We start from the raw sequence: 17,210 nt of genomic DNA, 5'->3' as shown, positions 1-17,210 counted from the left end.
GGCTTTCCAGCGCTGGGATTGGAAAATAATGATTTTCTGAGTAGCATTATAGATTTTCTTTCCCTTTCATTTACACATGTTAAAATATGTCAATTGAACAGATTTCCTGATGTCATACAGTAATATATTAAAATATGCATCAATATTTAACAACCAAATTGCTATTACATGTATTTTTAAGTATTAGAGAAATTAAATACAATTGTCCAGTTAACTGTATCTACAGTAGTTAGTGTTGTTGAAGAGAAAATGAAAGCAGTTAAGTTTTAAGTCTCATTTCAAAGGAAAATTGAACCTCTGACGGGAAAGAAAGAAACACAAAGAGGGGGGATGGTCAGTCTCTGCCGCTCGGTTGGTCTGGTCATCATCTTAAAGGGACAAAACCCATGTGATTGTTAAAATTTAGATGAAATAATTAGAAGAGGCATACAAAAAAAAGATACCTTCCCCTTGTTTATTTGTAAAAATCACACTTTTGTCTTCCTTCGCTACCCGTGACCCCACTCTGCCCCGTTATACCCCCCCGACTTCAGCATCGGCTGCTGGGCAGTTATTGATGCCACAACAGGACGACAACACTGTTGAAAGCAATCCCTCCCTGATATGAAGAGTAAAAACAAAGAGAGAATAGAAACAGGGAAGGAAGAGGAGGAGGAGAATGAGGAGGTGGATAACATCTCAATTCACAAAGATGATGAGACAGAACCAGTGCATTTAATACCATAGATCTTCAGAAGAAAAAAAAATTAAGACATAAAAAAAAAAAAAAAATCCACAAAATAATTAAGGTTGACAGAAAGAAAATCATGTAGAGATCGGGAAGATATCGTTTTGACAAGAACTACTGATTGATTATAAACTTCTGAAAAGTCTTGATACAAATACAGCAAAATGTTTTCAATACACTGTTTGTTGTGATTTTGGTCGAGAAAACAAATCCTGCTTCATGTATTTGCCTTTTTTTTTTTTTTTTTTTTTACACTGATTATTCAAAAACATTACATTAATGCTAAAATTACTTATGGGTGACAGTGTTAATAATAAAGTACTATTGACTGTATAATGGTTTGATATAACATAGTTGGATGATTGTAAAACCTTTTTGAGTGCAGGCTTTAAAATCATACTTGAACAGCCAAAACAGGTTGAAGTTATAATAATAATAATATAATAATAACAATGTAATAACTCAATCTACACAGCTCTATCAAGGAGGAAACATCTGTCCATTCCCGTTCTCCTGTTACGGACCTTCTCTCTTCATCTTTTCCAGGAAGCCGACCAGGAACAAGACGGAGAAGCGAAGGACTGACTGCTGCTGCATGCACCTGGATTTGAGTTTTAACAAGTGTCATCATGAGAGACCATGTTGGAAATACTTTAAGAAATGTACGGTGCATGGGCAGCGGGGAGGGGGGGAGGGGGGAGGAGGAAAGCGAGGGGGCAGAAAGAAGAGAAGGGACAGGGCATGATGAGCCTGTTTCTATTCCTTCCTGTTGCGTTAATCTTTTTCTTTTCTTTTCTCTTTTCTTCCTCGACACAAATACAGAAACAAAGGAGAGCGAGTTGGCCCTATATCAAGTGCCATTGGTAATGACTGATCTCTTTTTTTAATTTATTTATTATTTTCATTATTTTTCCTTCTTTCTTCTTCCGAGAGTGGGACGTGTTTTTTCTTTTTTTCTTCTTTTCCCCGACTGTGCCGTCAAGTGTCCATCATCAACAGAGAGGTCATGGGTTGGCAGGTCCTGGGGTTTCAGACGAGATTCGTTTGATTTCTTGGTCGGTTCATCAGCTGTAACCATGACGAGGGAGGGAAGGAGGGAGGAGGGAGGAATAAAGGTGGGTGAGGGAGGGAGGGAGGGAGGGAGGGAGGGGGAGGTCTGGCAGTTTACTGGCCAGTTGACTTTTTTTTGTGTTGCCAAACAGTTAATCGGTGCTGATGGGGTCGTCGTCGTCGGTCGGACCGTGGTTTGGTTTGGTTTGATTTGCCCCGATGATGGGACATTGAGTTTTGACAGCTGGCTGGTTCAATGTGTGGTCTGGTTGATCGAAGCTGTAGATTGTAGGTCGGATCAGCTGATTGGTCGTTGGTGTCGGTCGGTGACGGTTGGTTAGTTCCCGCCCCCGCAGCACTGACCACTTCTGCCTTGTGGTGCGGCCTCCTGCAGGTCCACGCCGCCCCTGGCCCGCCCGCTGGTGCCCGCTCCGCCCTGAGGCTCGTTCTTAGGAAGCTTCTTGGCTGTGGAGCAGAGGGAGCACAAGGTATTTCAATATCCATTCTGCTTTTACTTTCTTTGTTAATTAACATAATAACATTTTCTAGAGCCTCAGGTGATGTCGGCAGATGTTTTTGTGTGATATTCACTTAACTGTGATGGAAGAACCCGGAAAACCATAAAATATTGAAGACTTTTATAGCGTATATCTGATTTATTTAATTATTGATTCAATTATTAAGTATTTTTTTTTTAAACAAAACCATCAAACACTTTTAAAATGTGAGGATTTGCTGTTTTTTCCTTGTCATACATAATGTGCTTTGCAAATTAAGAATCTGAAGATGCCACATTGAGCTGTGTATTTTTATTATTATTTTATGATTAACTCCTCTCACTATGCACACCACTGGGGATTATGACAACGCTTTTCTTTGATTGCACTCGCCTCCACATGCGATACAAACATGCACTTAATCACAAATCCTTTAATTCATTTCTATTTATTTTATATTTATCAATAGCACAATAGTAGAAGACTAAACCCATGTTATCATATTGTTCATAACGTCTGTGTTTTCCATGCATTTGGTTTTTAATCTTGTGTCTGTTGTTCCTTCCTTTATTGTCTCTGATTATCTCTTTTTAAACCTTTTATTGTATCTATTAAAGGGATACTTCACCCAAAATCAATAATTCACCAATTTTCTACTCACCGTCATGCCAAGGAAGGGTTTGGAGAACTTTCTGAGTCTTTAAAACGCTTTAGGAGTTCCAGGGGGGGTCCGGCTGACAATGGATTTTCATATAATGGTGGCGGATAGAGTTCACTTTTGAATCGTCCAAAACACACACTATGAAACATCCAGATACCTCCATACTGCTCGTCTGTACTGACCCAAGCGTTCTGAAGCCGCCACATGAAAAAGTTGTTGGGAAAAAAATGTATTTGATCTCTGTTTTTAGCCTTGTTGTAGGAGTAGCTCCCAGTTGCTGCGAGAGATGCGTGAGATTTGCTGCAAGACGTTCTTTCGTTGTGTAAACCATTGGATGTGTGATGTAAACACGGAAGAACATCTCGTAGCAAATCTCACGCCTGTGCATAAACATCAACAGAGCCACTGGGAGCTACTGCTACATCAAGGCTAAAAACAGAGATCAAATTAATGTTTTCCATGTGGTGGCGTCAGGACACTTGGGTCAGTACGGACGAGCAGTATGGAGGTATGTGGATGTTTCATAGTGTGTGTTTTGGACGATTCAAAAGTGAACTCTATCTGCTGCCATTATATGAAAATCCGTTGCAAGCCGGACCCCCCCTGTAACTCCTAAAGCGTTTTGATGACTCTGAAAGTTCTCCAAACCCTTCCTTGGCATGAGTAGAAAATTGGTGAATTGTCGATTTTGGGTGAAGTATCCCTTTAAGACAATAACAGGCTGATTTTATGTTGTTGTTGTTTTTTTTAAACTGCGCCTGCACTGGGAGTCACTCACCTATAGCCATAAAAATCTCATTGACATTCATAGCAGTCTTGGCTGAAGTCTCCATGAAGAGCAAACTGTTGTCATCTGCGTACGATTGTGCTTCCTGCAACACATTAATACAACACAGATATAATTTGACAGCTTATATTCAATATTACAAATACTAAATTAAAAGATGTAAAATACATTAAATAAAAAGTCCGATATTTTACCTGGAAATCTACAGCTCTCTTGTTGGCCAAGTCTGCTTTGTTCCCTGCCAGTGCAATAACAATATTTGGGCTGGCTTGTCGCTGGAGCTCCTTCACCCAGTTCTTTGCACGTGTGAATGTGTCCTTTAAAAAAAAAGAAAAAAGAAAAAAAAAGGCACAACATGTTTTAAATCAATGATTTTTTTTGTTGATGTTACATTTGTCTGTGGCAGTGAAAAGAGCAAAGGTCTGTAGCCGTCTGCTGAATTAAGCAATCATCAACCCAGGCTGGAAGACAAGGGTCAGCAAACAAATGACATAATATACGGTAATACTTCTGTGTCCTGTCTCGCAGTCGGACGGGGAAACTCACTGTGTTGGTGATGTCGTAGACCACGATGGCCGCCTGGGCTCCCCTGTAGTACATCGGTGCCAAACTGTGATACCGCTCCTGTCCTGCAGTGTCCCAGATCTCAAACTTGACTGTTGTGTCATCCAAACATACCGTCTGTGTGAGGAAGGCAGCTGGGAAGAAAAAAAGAAAAGAAAAAGATATTAAGTCATTAAAGCAGGAAATGACAGAGCTGTTATCTGCTGGGTTTAAGATTAAGGTTACGACTAAATAATAAGATACATTATGTGCTATAGTGCTGACAAGGCAGCTAAGCAAGGAAAATAAAGGATTAAACAGTAAAGGAAAAGAAAAAAACACACACAAAAAGGCTGTGTATAATGTAAAGAGTATGAATGACAGGAGGAGGTGCAGCTTAACACAACTCGCTTACTCAGCCGACTGTCACATGACAGAGGAAACCGAGCACTCACTGGCAAAGCACATACTTTAAAGCTTTGTAATCTTTGACCAGGCATTCAGCTGAGCACAAGTTCACCAGAAATAAAAAAAAAAAAAAGAGAGAGAGGGGGAAAGGAAAAAGTGCTGACTCGTTATGAGTCTTTGGTCAGCGTAAGCACTTAGCATCCTGTCTACATCCATGAGCCATGTTACTCATATGCAAGCTAGTGGAAAAATAAAAAGTTGTTTCAACAGAAAAATATGAAAAACAAAACTAAAAGAAGAGTCAATTTGACTTTATAGCATTAAACTTAATGGTATACCAGAATTATATTCCCTTAATGATAGGCCATGTATCAAAAATGAGTAATGACTTTATTATATTGAGTGAAAATAAAACAGGCCGCTCTGATCTCCTGAAAACAAACTTTAAAAAAGTTTGACTACAGGATATACAAGCTTATGTACGGGGTCAAACTTCAGTCAGTCCTCTCCCTGTAAATCCTTAGATACACATATGACAGCTGAATTTTATAATAACTTTTAAATAATGCAGGCAGCAGAGTAGTGGTAGATGTTATAAAAGGCTGCAGTGTGTCCACAGTTCAGCTTGTGGCTGCAAGGGAAGCAACAAACACAACCACAACTATGTTGCAACTACTTTTGCTCGTTTTAGGTTTTAGTTTGGTTTTAGCAGCGATTAATGATTCACTCACATCATTACAGACGCAACATTTGTGTATCGACCAACCGGCCCTGTTGTGTAAATTCAACATGTCTGACAGAAGAGGAAAACCTGTCACTGTCGTTTTTCCTGCTGGATTGAGGGGAGTCGACTCCTGTTGAGTCCCGTCGCCCTCGGGCTAGAGGAGGACAGCCACTTTTGAAATTTGCAGACAGATTTCCATATTCATAAGTATGTGTTGCTTATTTTTCAAACTGATCAGCCTCACTCATCTACAGGAGGTCCAGGAAATCCCCATTGTTGTCTCAATTCCTTCCTGTTTCACATAACCTCACACTCCTCTGCAGCCAAAGAGGAGCTATTCTGAAGAATTCTCATCTCATTACCGTCAGAAACTCTTATTAAATGTAATTTGTCTCCACGGAAATCAATGCACACGTCTGCCAGTGCGAGGAGCTCGATGGCTCATGGGAGTCAGGTGATCGGCTGCTGCTGCTGCACAGAACTGGTTCTGCCGCTCCCTCTCCTGGGCTCCGACAACACAGGAGATTAAACCCTCGAGCAAGAAGCTCCGCTCTACCGGCAAGGACATGTTTCCTTCTGCTGCAGCAGCGTTCGGGCCGTCTCATCATGAACACTGACAGGATAGTTGCTTCAATAGATAAAAATAAAAGTGTGACACCTGTGGGTAATTTCCAGAAGTTAAAGTTAAATGTGTGAAAAGATATCATCTATGGAGTTATTACAGACATTATTTGTGACGTACAACCCAAACAGCCACACCCACACAGTCTGACTGCACAGGTGGAGACTGAACGGCCTCTACCCTTCAGTGACTGAGGAGATTTTCCTACAGATATGCAGCTCTGATGCCATTACAGGATGACTCAGAGCAGAAACTATTATCAGTATCGGAGAACGAAACCTCACCTCTAGGGCGGCAACTAAGGATTACTGTATTTTCATTATCAATTCATCTGTTGATTATTTAAACGATTAATAGAATAGCTGTTTGGTCAATAAAATGGAAATAGATGTTAAAAAATGTCAATCAGTGTTTGTCAAACCACAAGGTGACGTCCTCAAATGTTTTGTTTTGTCCACAAACCAAAGAGATACTCAGTTTATTGTCATAAAGGAACAAAGATAATGTCCTGAGAAACGCCCTTGAAATCCATCATATATTAACTGTTATCAGAATTTGTCTATTTTTTATTATCCATTTACTTATTACCGTATTAGTAGTTTTTCTTCCTTTTTGCTTTATTTTCATCTTATCTTTATAGTTTTAATGTTTTACTTATTTAGCGATGGGACGAGGGAAAGGGAGGGAGAATAGGGAGAAAAAGTTTGCTCTGTTTCTTGCATGTAAGAATGTCTTGTTTGATTTGCTGTAACTTGCAAACAAAAACTAATGAACACATACTTAAAAATAAATAAAGGAAACAAAGAAACCAGAAATATTCCGATGTAAGAAGATGAAATGAGAGAATTTGGACTTTTTCTCTTAATTTGATTATCAAAATAGCTGATGATTAATTTAATAATCAATTGTTGTTCGATTAATCGATGCATTGTTGCAGCTCTACTCACCTCCGATGGTGCTCTCCTGGTACTCGTGGAACTGGCCTTTGACGAAGCGCAGCACCAAGCTGGACTTCCCCACGGCCGACTCCCCCAACAGCACTAGCTTAAACTGGCAGATCTTGTTGCTCGCGGCAGTGCCGTTGGTCCGCGCCGGTCCGCCTCGCCCTGCCATGGTTGCAGTGTTTAAAAAAAAAAAAAAAAAAAAAACTGGGAGAAAAAAGCAGCAGCTGGGAGAAGAAGGGGTGGGGAGGAAGTGTGGTGGACCCGGGCCCGGTGCAGAGAGGAGGACGGGTTCAGGTCGGGCAGGTAGACGAGTCGGAGGAAGAAGAGACCTCACCGGTAGGAGCTGGAAAACAAAAGGACAAGACGACGGTGTATTAAGATCCGCTCCATAATGAAATTAACATTTTCATTAAAGCAAACACGCTATGAATATTATAATCAGTCAAACCCACTGGAGTGTTTAATGAGAACAAAAAAAAACAAAAACAAATTAATTCCTTGTTCCTGCTGGCAGCTGTTAATGAGAAGAGTTCATAATATAAAACAAAGTCCACTTTTCTTTCTTTTTTTTTTCCCAGGCAAAATATCATCATCAGATAATTTAAAGTCTAATGTGTTGACACAGAAACCTGCTTCAGCGTGGGGCTGGGGCTCCAGATAAAGAGTTGATTATTTACTATAAACAAGTACCGGATGATTACACTTATGTGAAACTGTGTGTACCGTCGTCTTGCTCCCACAGGTCGCTCTGCTAGTGTGTGATTAGTTTATTACCACGAGGGGCAATTATTACTTTCGCTTCACTTTTTTTTTTGCTTAACTTCTAAAAAAAAATCTAAATAAGATAAAGAGATAAAGTGAAGTGGATGTGGAGAGTCGATGGCGCCCATGTGAACAGATAGGAGTAAGGTAAAGCTTCAAAATTAGTACATACTGTATATAAGAGATAGGTATTAGCATGAAGCCAAACAGTAACCAAGCATCTGAGTCGACACACTTGTTCCTGTGACTCATCTCTTAACGTGTCTGGCCACAGTTTGAAGCTGTAACCATACAGTGTTAAGATCTCTGTGGCTATTTCTATTCAGCAACACACAGAGCCAACTCAAAATTAATCAGTGAGTCAAAAATAACTAAACATCTTTGACGCGTCACCTTCACGAAACGAAAGTTTGTTTTGCAAAAGGCCAGCAGCAGACTGGGGTAGTAAACTGTTGTGACAGCACAAAGAGGAACCTGTAACTCAGTTTGACTCTGAAAATCAAAAGTTTTTTTTTTTTTTTTTTTGGTTTTTCGCCGTCTAACCGAATCATAAATTGCTGAAAATAAACTGTACGGCTATAAGAGATAACAGCACCGCTCAACAGCTGTTTGTTCTCTTTTCTTCGGGCCTGCCGCCGCGAGTATGAAACCTTGCCTAATCTTTTTTTTCAGTTGGTTGATACACATGAGGTCAGCCAGCTTCTGCTTGGTCGCAGGACAGGAAACACAACTCGGCTCGAAGCAGGAAGTGAAGATTGCAGAAGACATTTTAGTGCTGAGTGCTTTAAAACCTGGGATAGCCTCATCTCTGTAAAAAAAAACAAAAAAAAAAAAACGTGCTGAAGCCGAGCCGGAGGTTAGACCTCTCTCCTTCAGAGGAGAACCAGAGGCAGAGATGTCACTGCTAATCGTCTACAGAGGCTGGTTGTGCTGGTCCTTTTCCTGCAGCTCGCTGCTGAGCTGGACTTAATCTCCAGCATGTGACAGGAGATCATGGCTCTGTCCATGAAATATTTAGAACTGGCATGTTTCATTTGATAGTGCTGTGCACCAACCATGCAACATGCATTAACTCAATTCTGCTGAGCAGCCCTGTGTCTATCATTATGTGTCTAAACTTTACAGCACAAGTTTGATTTTAGCTTTCACTGTCGCAGAGCAACAAAAACTTTTTACTCTAACATAAAAGTAAATTAGCTTCATTGCAGCGGCACTACCTACAACCAAACCTGCTTACTTTTGCTATAAGGCTTTAAAAAGTGCATATACACACACACACACCTGTATGCAGCGAAAGTAAAGTCACCCACAGTGAACTGAGGTCTCACTGGGCTCTTTAGCTCGCAGACAGACTTCACACAGGCCCTGAAGGAGCAGAGGGAACCCTTCACAGAGTCGGAGGAGGAATAAAGACTCTCTGTTCACTGGGTCAGACAGTCGCTCCGCACTCATTTGATTGCAAGCGGCAGAGCCGAGCTCTCACCTGTTCACATTCCTCCTCACCAAGGGAAGCGGGGAGAAGAGACTGAGAACTGAGTGTGTGGAAGACGGCCAACGAAACACGCAGAGTGGCGCCAAAATCGAGGCCTAATTGGTTTTCAAAGCCTCTTAAAGTGGAAATATGAACAAGAATTACATTTTGGTAACAATTATCTGGAATTAGCTGAAACTAATTACAAATGCGAGTGTGAAAAGTCGACTTTTTAAACAAGCAGCGATGACTGTAAATTGCAAATTGTAATTTCTGCTGATCCAGGGAAGTATCTCTTTCATGGAGAGATTATAGACAAAAATGTCTTGGGAATAGATTGCACATTCAGAGAAAGTAACTTTGTTATGCTACAAATGAACACTGTGAAAGACGGTTTCAGAAATGTGAGGAGCAGAAAAACAGATTGTCTGTCCGAGGGCTGAAAATGTGTTTTTCATACTGCTGAATACAAACTATTAAGCAGAACAAAATCGATTACTGCATCCAATTTTACGCACCCGGCCTGCTACCTACTGATTAAAGATGCTGTTAACAGTTCAGCACTGGCAAACCAACACCTGCACAGAAGGTGCAAAAGGTAGAAGTGGCTCGCTGCTACTGAGACAGACCTTCACACGTCTTTAGCAGCCTGTGACGGACGCTTTGATGGCATCTCTAATGGGCTCTGAAGCCTCCACAGGGAAGTGGGTCAGAGAGAGAGAGAGAGAGAGACAGTGGGACATTGGTCAGAGAAAGGGGGAGGAGAAAAGGCAGGAAGAAGGAGCAGACTAGAGGGAGAGCCTGTGAAATATTCATCGTGGCCTCCTGTATGCTCTGCTGCCAGTGTGACATCCAGACACTTAGCAGGGATCACACACTGCACTCAACACCTACATATGAGCATGTGTGCACAAATTAAAACACCTGTATATGAACAGACTGCTCTTTTGTTATTCACTCGACTCGAAACTGGCTTTAAAATGTTGTAAAAAAAAAAAAAGAAAAAAAAAAAAAGACACAGATACAGTGAGACTTCTATGAATAGCTGCTGTTCACTCAGTGAAAGCATCGGCTTTGGTCTCCCACAGTCAATTAATGATCCCCTTCCTTTCCTCTGCGCTGTGCCGTCAAATGTATAGCTCCATAAAAAGACAAGAGAGCGAATTGGAAAAAGATACTTAGTGACTGTGGTTTAACTCATTCACGACAGCGTAATGTAAGTACGTCTTAATAACAAAGACAAAGTTCATGTGCAAAAATGGATTGCAGTGAAATGTTCAGGTTTTAGATTTTGATTTTGGTCAAAGTGTTTGATTTTTTTTAATCAGTTTCCCAGGAAAAATGTCCTTTCAAGCTGTATGCATCAGCCTTTTGGCTCATATAGATTAAGAGTTTGGATTCTTCTCTTCAAACTCAACAAAATATGGAAGTTCAGAAGCAGTTGCAGCTTTAGACGCCACATTTATGCAATAAAATGACATAGAGAAGAAAAGAAGTACCTGTCTGATTCGTTTCACGTATTACAAGATCATTTCCTCAGCAGGAAAACACAATTCTCCAAATGCTCTCGGGCTTTTGGACCCACGCTGTGTAATTGGGAGTGAGTGCATGGCCGTGTAATGACTGTGCAAAAATCTGAATTCAGTCACACGTTCCACTTAGAGTAGTTTAGTCCGACGACTTTTATGGTGACTGTACCGACTAGATGCAACAGAACAAGCGTGAACTTGTGCTTGTTCACGTCAATAAAAAGGGTGGGGTCCTGGAAGAACTGGTGGTGTCTGATATGATATGAGGGGGGCTGCATCACCGTCCTCCTTTTGTCTGCTCTGCCAAATGGCCACACTCCTGTCTGCAAAGTGCAAAGTGGAAATTTCCATATGCACCAAAACCATGCACTCAAAACCCGAGATAATAGCGGCAAAGAGCTTTTTTGAATCTGCCCAGAGATGACGAGATACAAAAACAGAGCGATCCTGAAATGAAACAGGAGGAGATCTTGATCCGAGGTAAGTCCTTCTAAAAGTCTGAGTCTCTAATAAAGAAAGGAAAGCGACAGTTTTTGGACGAGACATGACTCAGGAAAAGCAAACAGGATATACTCATCACTAGCTGCTGGCCTGGGCCAGTAGGTAATCACAGGCACTTCCTTTTCTTGAGACTTCTGTGTGGAAAGGTCGACGGTGACCAAAGCCAAGATTCGTGGTCATCCACAGGCCCAAACTAAATCTGCACCCGCCCCCCCTCCAGGAAATTATAATCAACTCAGCAATTAGTTTAAAAAACATTGCACAAATGAAGACAGAAAAATGCACAACAGCAGCCATGTTACACTGCTGCTCGTGGTCTGATAGTCTAGTAACTCTGCTTTCTATGTCAAAACCTAGCAATAGAAGAGGCAAATTCATTCTAACCGAATTTTAAATCTATTTGCATGAAGATCTTGATCACCAATAAAGTCCTCTCTGCACCTCACAACTCACCAAACCACAGAAAAAACACCTGTTGTCCCTTATATCTTTTTGGACAGTAGTTTAAAGCTCCAACATCAGCATCCGTCTGCACAAATCAGACAGAGGATTAGAAGGAAGTAAGTCAGAGTGTTGATGTAGAGCACAATAAACTACTTGGCCAAGTGGTCAGTTCAATACTGACCTTTAAAAATCAAAAAAGACAGTGCTGAAACAGCCCAGGAAAGAAAAGAGAGGGACGTCCTTGATGCACACACACTCAAATAGCACACTGTGTGTTGTATAGGAAGTGTGTGTGTCGGGAGCAAATTCACAGTTCTTCTTTCAGGCCTGTTGAGCGAGATGTGTCACCACTTTTCGGAGGACAAGGTCCACGCGCCATAAACCTGACAGGAGCCCAGGCATGCGACCGTAAATTCCCCTCTCCGTCTCAAAGGTCTGAGCTGTGCTGTCCTTAATAAAGCCATAAACAGGAGGATTCGTGTGCCTGTATTTGCTGTTAAATCTAAAAAAAAAGAAGAAACATGTGCAGGTACATGAGCTAAAAACAATGTAAACCGGCTGAATTACATCACAAATGCTGAGAGCGGTTTATGACACTTGGATGTGATGACACCTTTGAAAACTTACAAGTGTGCTGACATTTACTGGCCTGTCAAACTGTTACACATATTAACTGTTTCACATGAGTCGAGCCTGTGGCCAAAGAGCTTCAAGGCCTTTAACACTTGAAAGCTGATCTCTGCAATAGCCTACTATAAATGCACCTGACATGACATGACCGAAGAGAAATAATAAGCTGCCATTTTAAAAAGGCAAACAGTAAATCTTGCCACTTGAGGGGGAATCAGGTAGAAGCTGTCAAACTACAATCTAATAACCTGATTAAATACAAACTTGCTCCCTGCCTCGTGTCAACTATCTCAAACAGAGCAGTAATAACTTTTAACACAATGACCGACCTGGCTAACCACACTGTAGCTAACAATACAGCAGGGGTGTCAAACATACGGCCTGTGGGCCAAAACTGGTCCACCAGAGGGTCCAATCCGGCCGCTGGATGAATTTTCCAAGTGTGATAATGACTTAAAGACAGAAAAAGGTATACGATTGTTTAAAAATTGCACATTTCCTCAAGAAATGTCAGGTTGTTAATCATGTTTTGTAAAAGGATAGTTCATAAGCTGTAAATAAAACATCTTTGCACTAAAACAAAGGGGGGAAATGTATCGTCTCGTTATTTATAATAGGTTATTATGCTATTATTTCATTAGTCCGGCCCCCTTGAGATCAAATTGCACTGTCTGTGGCCCCTGAACTAAAATGAGTTTGACATCCACTGCAATATAAGCTACTAGAGAGGGAGGTAAGGTATAGTTAGCAGCTAGTGACAGTGACAGTAGTATATAATAGTAAATTAACTTAGATAACATGCCATTCACTTAGGAGTAGTTGGCTGATAAAATAAATTATCAACGAGTTACACAGCTGGCCGTATCGTTTACCTACCTAGCATTAGCACTAGCTTTCTAGCGTAAATCTGACAACAACAAAATAAATAACTCATACAAAAGGTTAAAACTTCATTAAAATTATTAAAGAAAGCGTTAGTTCGCCGGGCTACAACCCAGAACAAGTCGATCACGTCACTGGACAACTTTCCTTTCCTTTTCTCGGCTCCACATCGTCAGCTGTTGTGACATTATGACAAACTAACTGGTGGCAGTGAACGACTCTATCTGCCCCCCTCGGTAATATTCATCCAAAAAAGGGGTTTTTCTTTTCTTTTTCCTTTTCTTTGGGGGTATTTGACGTTAACTCCGGTCTCAGAGACAGTTGCTAGGTTCCCGTGTCGGTCCAGTCAGTCCGATGAACCGTTGGTTTCGGACGGCGGCAGCGGCGGCGGCTAACGGCAGCTCCGCGTCGACAAACTGACCGACACGCGTTCAAAGTCTCCGCTTCACCTCTTCCGACCTTTTATAATCTCAACTTGTCTCACTTACTATACTTTTCCTTCTTTTGCTGGTCTCATCGGTGGTGGTGGCGGCGGCGGAGGCTCCGTTCTTCTCCTTCTTCTCCTTCTTCTTCTTTAGGCTCCGGCCTTCCCTTCCGGTTAGCGATTTTTCCGGGAACCGCCCACTTTTTTCTGACCAATGAGAGCGCAGCATCTGCTCCACGCGTCACTGTGTGTTTATAGGCCTTTTACCATCCTTTTACAGGTAGTGTCTTTGGATTTTGATCATATTAGTTTAGTTTATTTGTTTATTTCATTCATTTATCGAGCATTAAAAAAAAAATCATAAAAAAATGACAATACTGTAACTCTTGAATGAAAGGGGGCAGAAAGAAGCAAACCTATATTGTCTACCCCTTGTTACAAATAATTCATTCACAAATTAGATCATATAGGCTACACATCCAATAATAATAATAATAATAATAACAATAATAATAATAATTACAAATTAGATAACATTTTACTGCTATTAATCAAATAAATACTACAAAAAGGGGTATGTTTTTTAAAGTAAGTAAGTTGGTTTGAAGTAAGTTATAGTTCTTCTGTACAGTGGCACCAGAGGTAGGGTGGGTTGTCCACTTCCCAGAAGAGTGTTTGTTCAATCTCTAGCACCATTAGGAGGCTAAACATTTGGTTAAACAAAGTCACAATATCATATAATCTCTTGGTGGATGTCTGTGTACACACAATGATCTGTATGTGTTGAAAAAACTATTCAACTATTCAATAATCTTCCGATACAATGTCTTTGTATCACATCAACACTGATCATCTGCTCATCCCCAAAGAAATTAAAATCAAAAGCAACTGGACTTGGTTATTTGTCTAGGAAGACGTTTCACCTCTCATCCAAGAGGCTTCATCAGTTCATGTACGCATCTGACCCAAATAACCAAGTCCAGTTGCTTTTGACTTAAATTTCTTTGGGGATAACGATGACCTGGACAAATGAGAATATTCACAGGATCATCTGCTCATGTTTTGCTGCCGTTTTTTCATTCTTATTTATTTTTTTAACAAATACAAATTTCTTCAACCTAAGCACAACTTTATACAACGTTTTAATAAGCTGAAACTTTAAATTCTCATGCATTCTTTTAGTTTACAAATATACAATATACAACATCAAACTCTGGTATTATTTGTGAGCATCATTTTGATGCAACTTGTGTTATTTTTACAGTTCACATATCTCTGACCCTGTTAAAAGGAGTAGGTACAGTTTCCCATTGAGAGTGTGTGTGGGTGTGTGTGAGGTTTAATTCCAGTAGATGGCAGCCTTCTCTAAAGAAACTGCACCAAAGGCCCCAGACACAGCAACTGTACCTGTCAGAAACTTAAAAACAACGGTTCATTTATATTTCATATTCGTAAAATAACCCAGCGGTTATTGCCACAATGAGGTTGAGCTTGGTAATTGGTTATTGTTTTAATGGTTTGTGGTGTACTTGTTGTGTCAGTTGTGGTTAAGATAGTCTTCATTAATGTATCTATCTGTGTATATCATGCATGTTTACAAAATAAAAAACTGCCTATCAGCAAATCAACAGTAAAAATAACCACAGAGACGTCTTGACTCCAACATTCAATAGTTTTATTGTGAAAAAGTCTTTCTCTTCATCCCCTCGCCTTGAAACTGTACAATCAATAATTTAAAAAAAGAAAAATGTTCAGCTCGGTGTTTGAAGAAACTGTTTCTCTCTCTCTCTCACCCTCTCACACACACACGCACGCACACACACGCACTCACTCGCAGATCAATCAGCAGCTTTAGCCAAAAACAAGAATAGTGTTTTACAGGTGTTTTTTTGTTGTTTTGTTTTGTTTTTTCCCTCCAAGTCTGCCCCTTTACACAAACACACCCACATTAAGCAGAATCCCCACAGGGTCCTGAATCAATCTCCCATCATCCTCTACAAACATTTCCATTATTAAAATAAAATAAAATAAAACGTCAGTGGAAATCCAAGAAATTGAAACACAATCAACAAACACTGACAGAAAAAAAAAAAAAAAAAAAAACAGAGGAAGACGCAGAACCAAAACCTTGAGGAAAGACAGTTGTGTTGTCACGTAACACAACACAACGGGGGCTGGATGTACAAACACAACACAAAACAATACCGTCACACCCAGTGAGGCTTAATACGCTATAAATGAATTTGCCATCACAGAGCGGGAAACCTCTTCTAAAAAATCTTGGCAACAAGCTTGAGTTAAATTCCTTTACCGCTCACTTTCCAGAGTCGCTCCTTCTTTTCCTGAAACACTGATGCTGAGGAAACAAACACACACAACCATCCTGTATGCGTATGTATGTGTGTGTTTCTAAATCTCCTTCTTATCCTATAACTCGGGGACTGAAGCCGCAGCTAAAGTGGTCTGGTCAGTTTCATTTTCAGAACCAAAACCGGCGTCATATGGGATTAAAATATTTTTTTCTCTGAACCATGTGGAGCTAACATGTGTATGATGTGTTTCTGGTTTCTGTTTATTTTAACAGGCATCAGATTTCTTTAGTTTAGGGGGCTCCTAAACAGGGGATTGGCGCCCTTGTTGGGTTCCCAGGGGTCAAAAAGATGATTAAAGGGATGGGTGAGGAAAAATAACAACTTTTCTGGGATTTGGGTTGTTTTCTTCTTTCTCCTTGTGAAATACTGGAAAATGAAGCATGTCAGGCTTCAATTTAAACCGTCACAAGCCAAAAATATTGGGAACCACAGGTTTAAATCACCCACCAACCACCAAGCTGTCATTGTGTGTTTGTGTGTTATTTCTGCGTAGTTTTCAGTTCAGACCGACTTCCAGTCTACGCTGCTTTTAAACGCAAATCCACCCGGACATATTTTCAGTTCAATAGACTTTAACTATAACTTCAGGGAGTTTCAAGTCTCCACACATGAATGAATGAATGAATGAATGAATGGAAACGTGTGGTGGGTGACTGGAAGAGAGGAAGGAAAAAACACATTCAGCTGCACAAAAACAAAATGGCTGCTGACTGGAACAAACAACACAGTGATGTTTTAGCTGCTGTTGGAGCCCAGTCAGCGATGATGGAGCTGAACGTGTAAGAATGAAGTTTGTCCTGACGGTGGCGCTGGCAGACACGACTTTGATCTGAAGGGTCACTATCAAAAAAGGAGGTTAAGTAAGTTTAAAAACTTGGATTTTGTTCTTTAACGCTACAGAAATCTGACTGTGGATCAGGGGAAATCTTCCCTAAAGCGAGGAGGATTCACTGAGAGTCAAAGTCTGGATGCTGAGACGAGTCCCTGAGGTGGGACAGAGAGAAGAGACAGAGAGGAGGAGGGAGGAGGACAAACTGGAGAGGACACCAACACACCGAGACAAACACAAACACTGAGCTGAGTGCAGCAGGAGGGGCTGCGCCACTGAACACCTGAAGGGAGGGAGGGGAAAGAAAAAAAAAGCAAAACGTGGTGCAAAAACCGGTTTAGGCTAAAAAAAAACTAAGCAAAACAAAACCTACAGCTTATCGGAGCCGCAGTGTCGTCCACAT

At 40.8% G+C, this 17,210-nt stretch overlaps 2 protein-coding genes across 2 annotated transcripts in view; one reads left to right on the top strand and one right to left on the bottom strand.

The window, feature by feature from the left end:
- Positions 1 to 17,210, top strand: part of cUnh16orf89 (chromosome Un C16orf89 homolog) — a 302,917-nt gene that overhangs the window by 218,023 nt on the left and 67,684 nt on the right. The window lies entirely within an intron of this gene.
- rab5c (RAB5C, member RAS oncogene family) lies at positions 542 to 13,790 on the bottom strand. The gene is made up of 6 exons (XM_083977136.1): positions 13,671 to 13,790; positions 6,967 to 7,306; positions 4,269 to 4,420; positions 3,917 to 4,039; positions 3,714 to 3,807; positions 542 to 2,242 (listed from the first exon to the last, which is right to left on the bottom strand). Exons 2-6 carry the CDS (start codon positions 7,130 to 7,132, stop codon positions 2,115 to 2,117), a joined length of 663 nt encoding a protein of 220 aa, XP_083833262.1. The 5' UTR covers positions 7,133 to 7,306; positions 13,671 to 13,790; the 3' UTR covers positions 542 to 2,114.

Source organism: Trachurus trachurus (genome assembly GCF_905171665.1).
Source record: "Trachurus trachurus genome assembly, chromosome: 8".
Classification (NCBI taxonomy): Eukaryota; Metazoa; Chordata; class Actinopteri; order Carangiformes; family Carangidae; genus Trachurus; species Trachurus trachurus.
This window is presented reverse-complemented; position numbering and strand designations above follow the sequence as displayed.

Excerpts from the sequence above, each read along its gene's own strand:
- rab5c (XM_083977136.1), bottom strand. The coding sequence starts at position 7,132 with ATGGCAGGGCGAGGCGGACCGGCGCGGACCAACGGCACTGCCGCGAGC. Across the intron at positions 4,421-6,966 it reads CCAGGAGAGCACCATCGGAG|CTGCCTTCCTCACACAGACG; the intron begins GTGAGTAGAGCT and ends TTTTCTTCCCAG. Across the intron at positions 3,808-3,916 it reads AGAGAGCTGTAGATTTCCAG|GAAGCACAATCGTACGCAGA; the intron begins GTAAAATATCGG and ends AATGTGTTGCAG.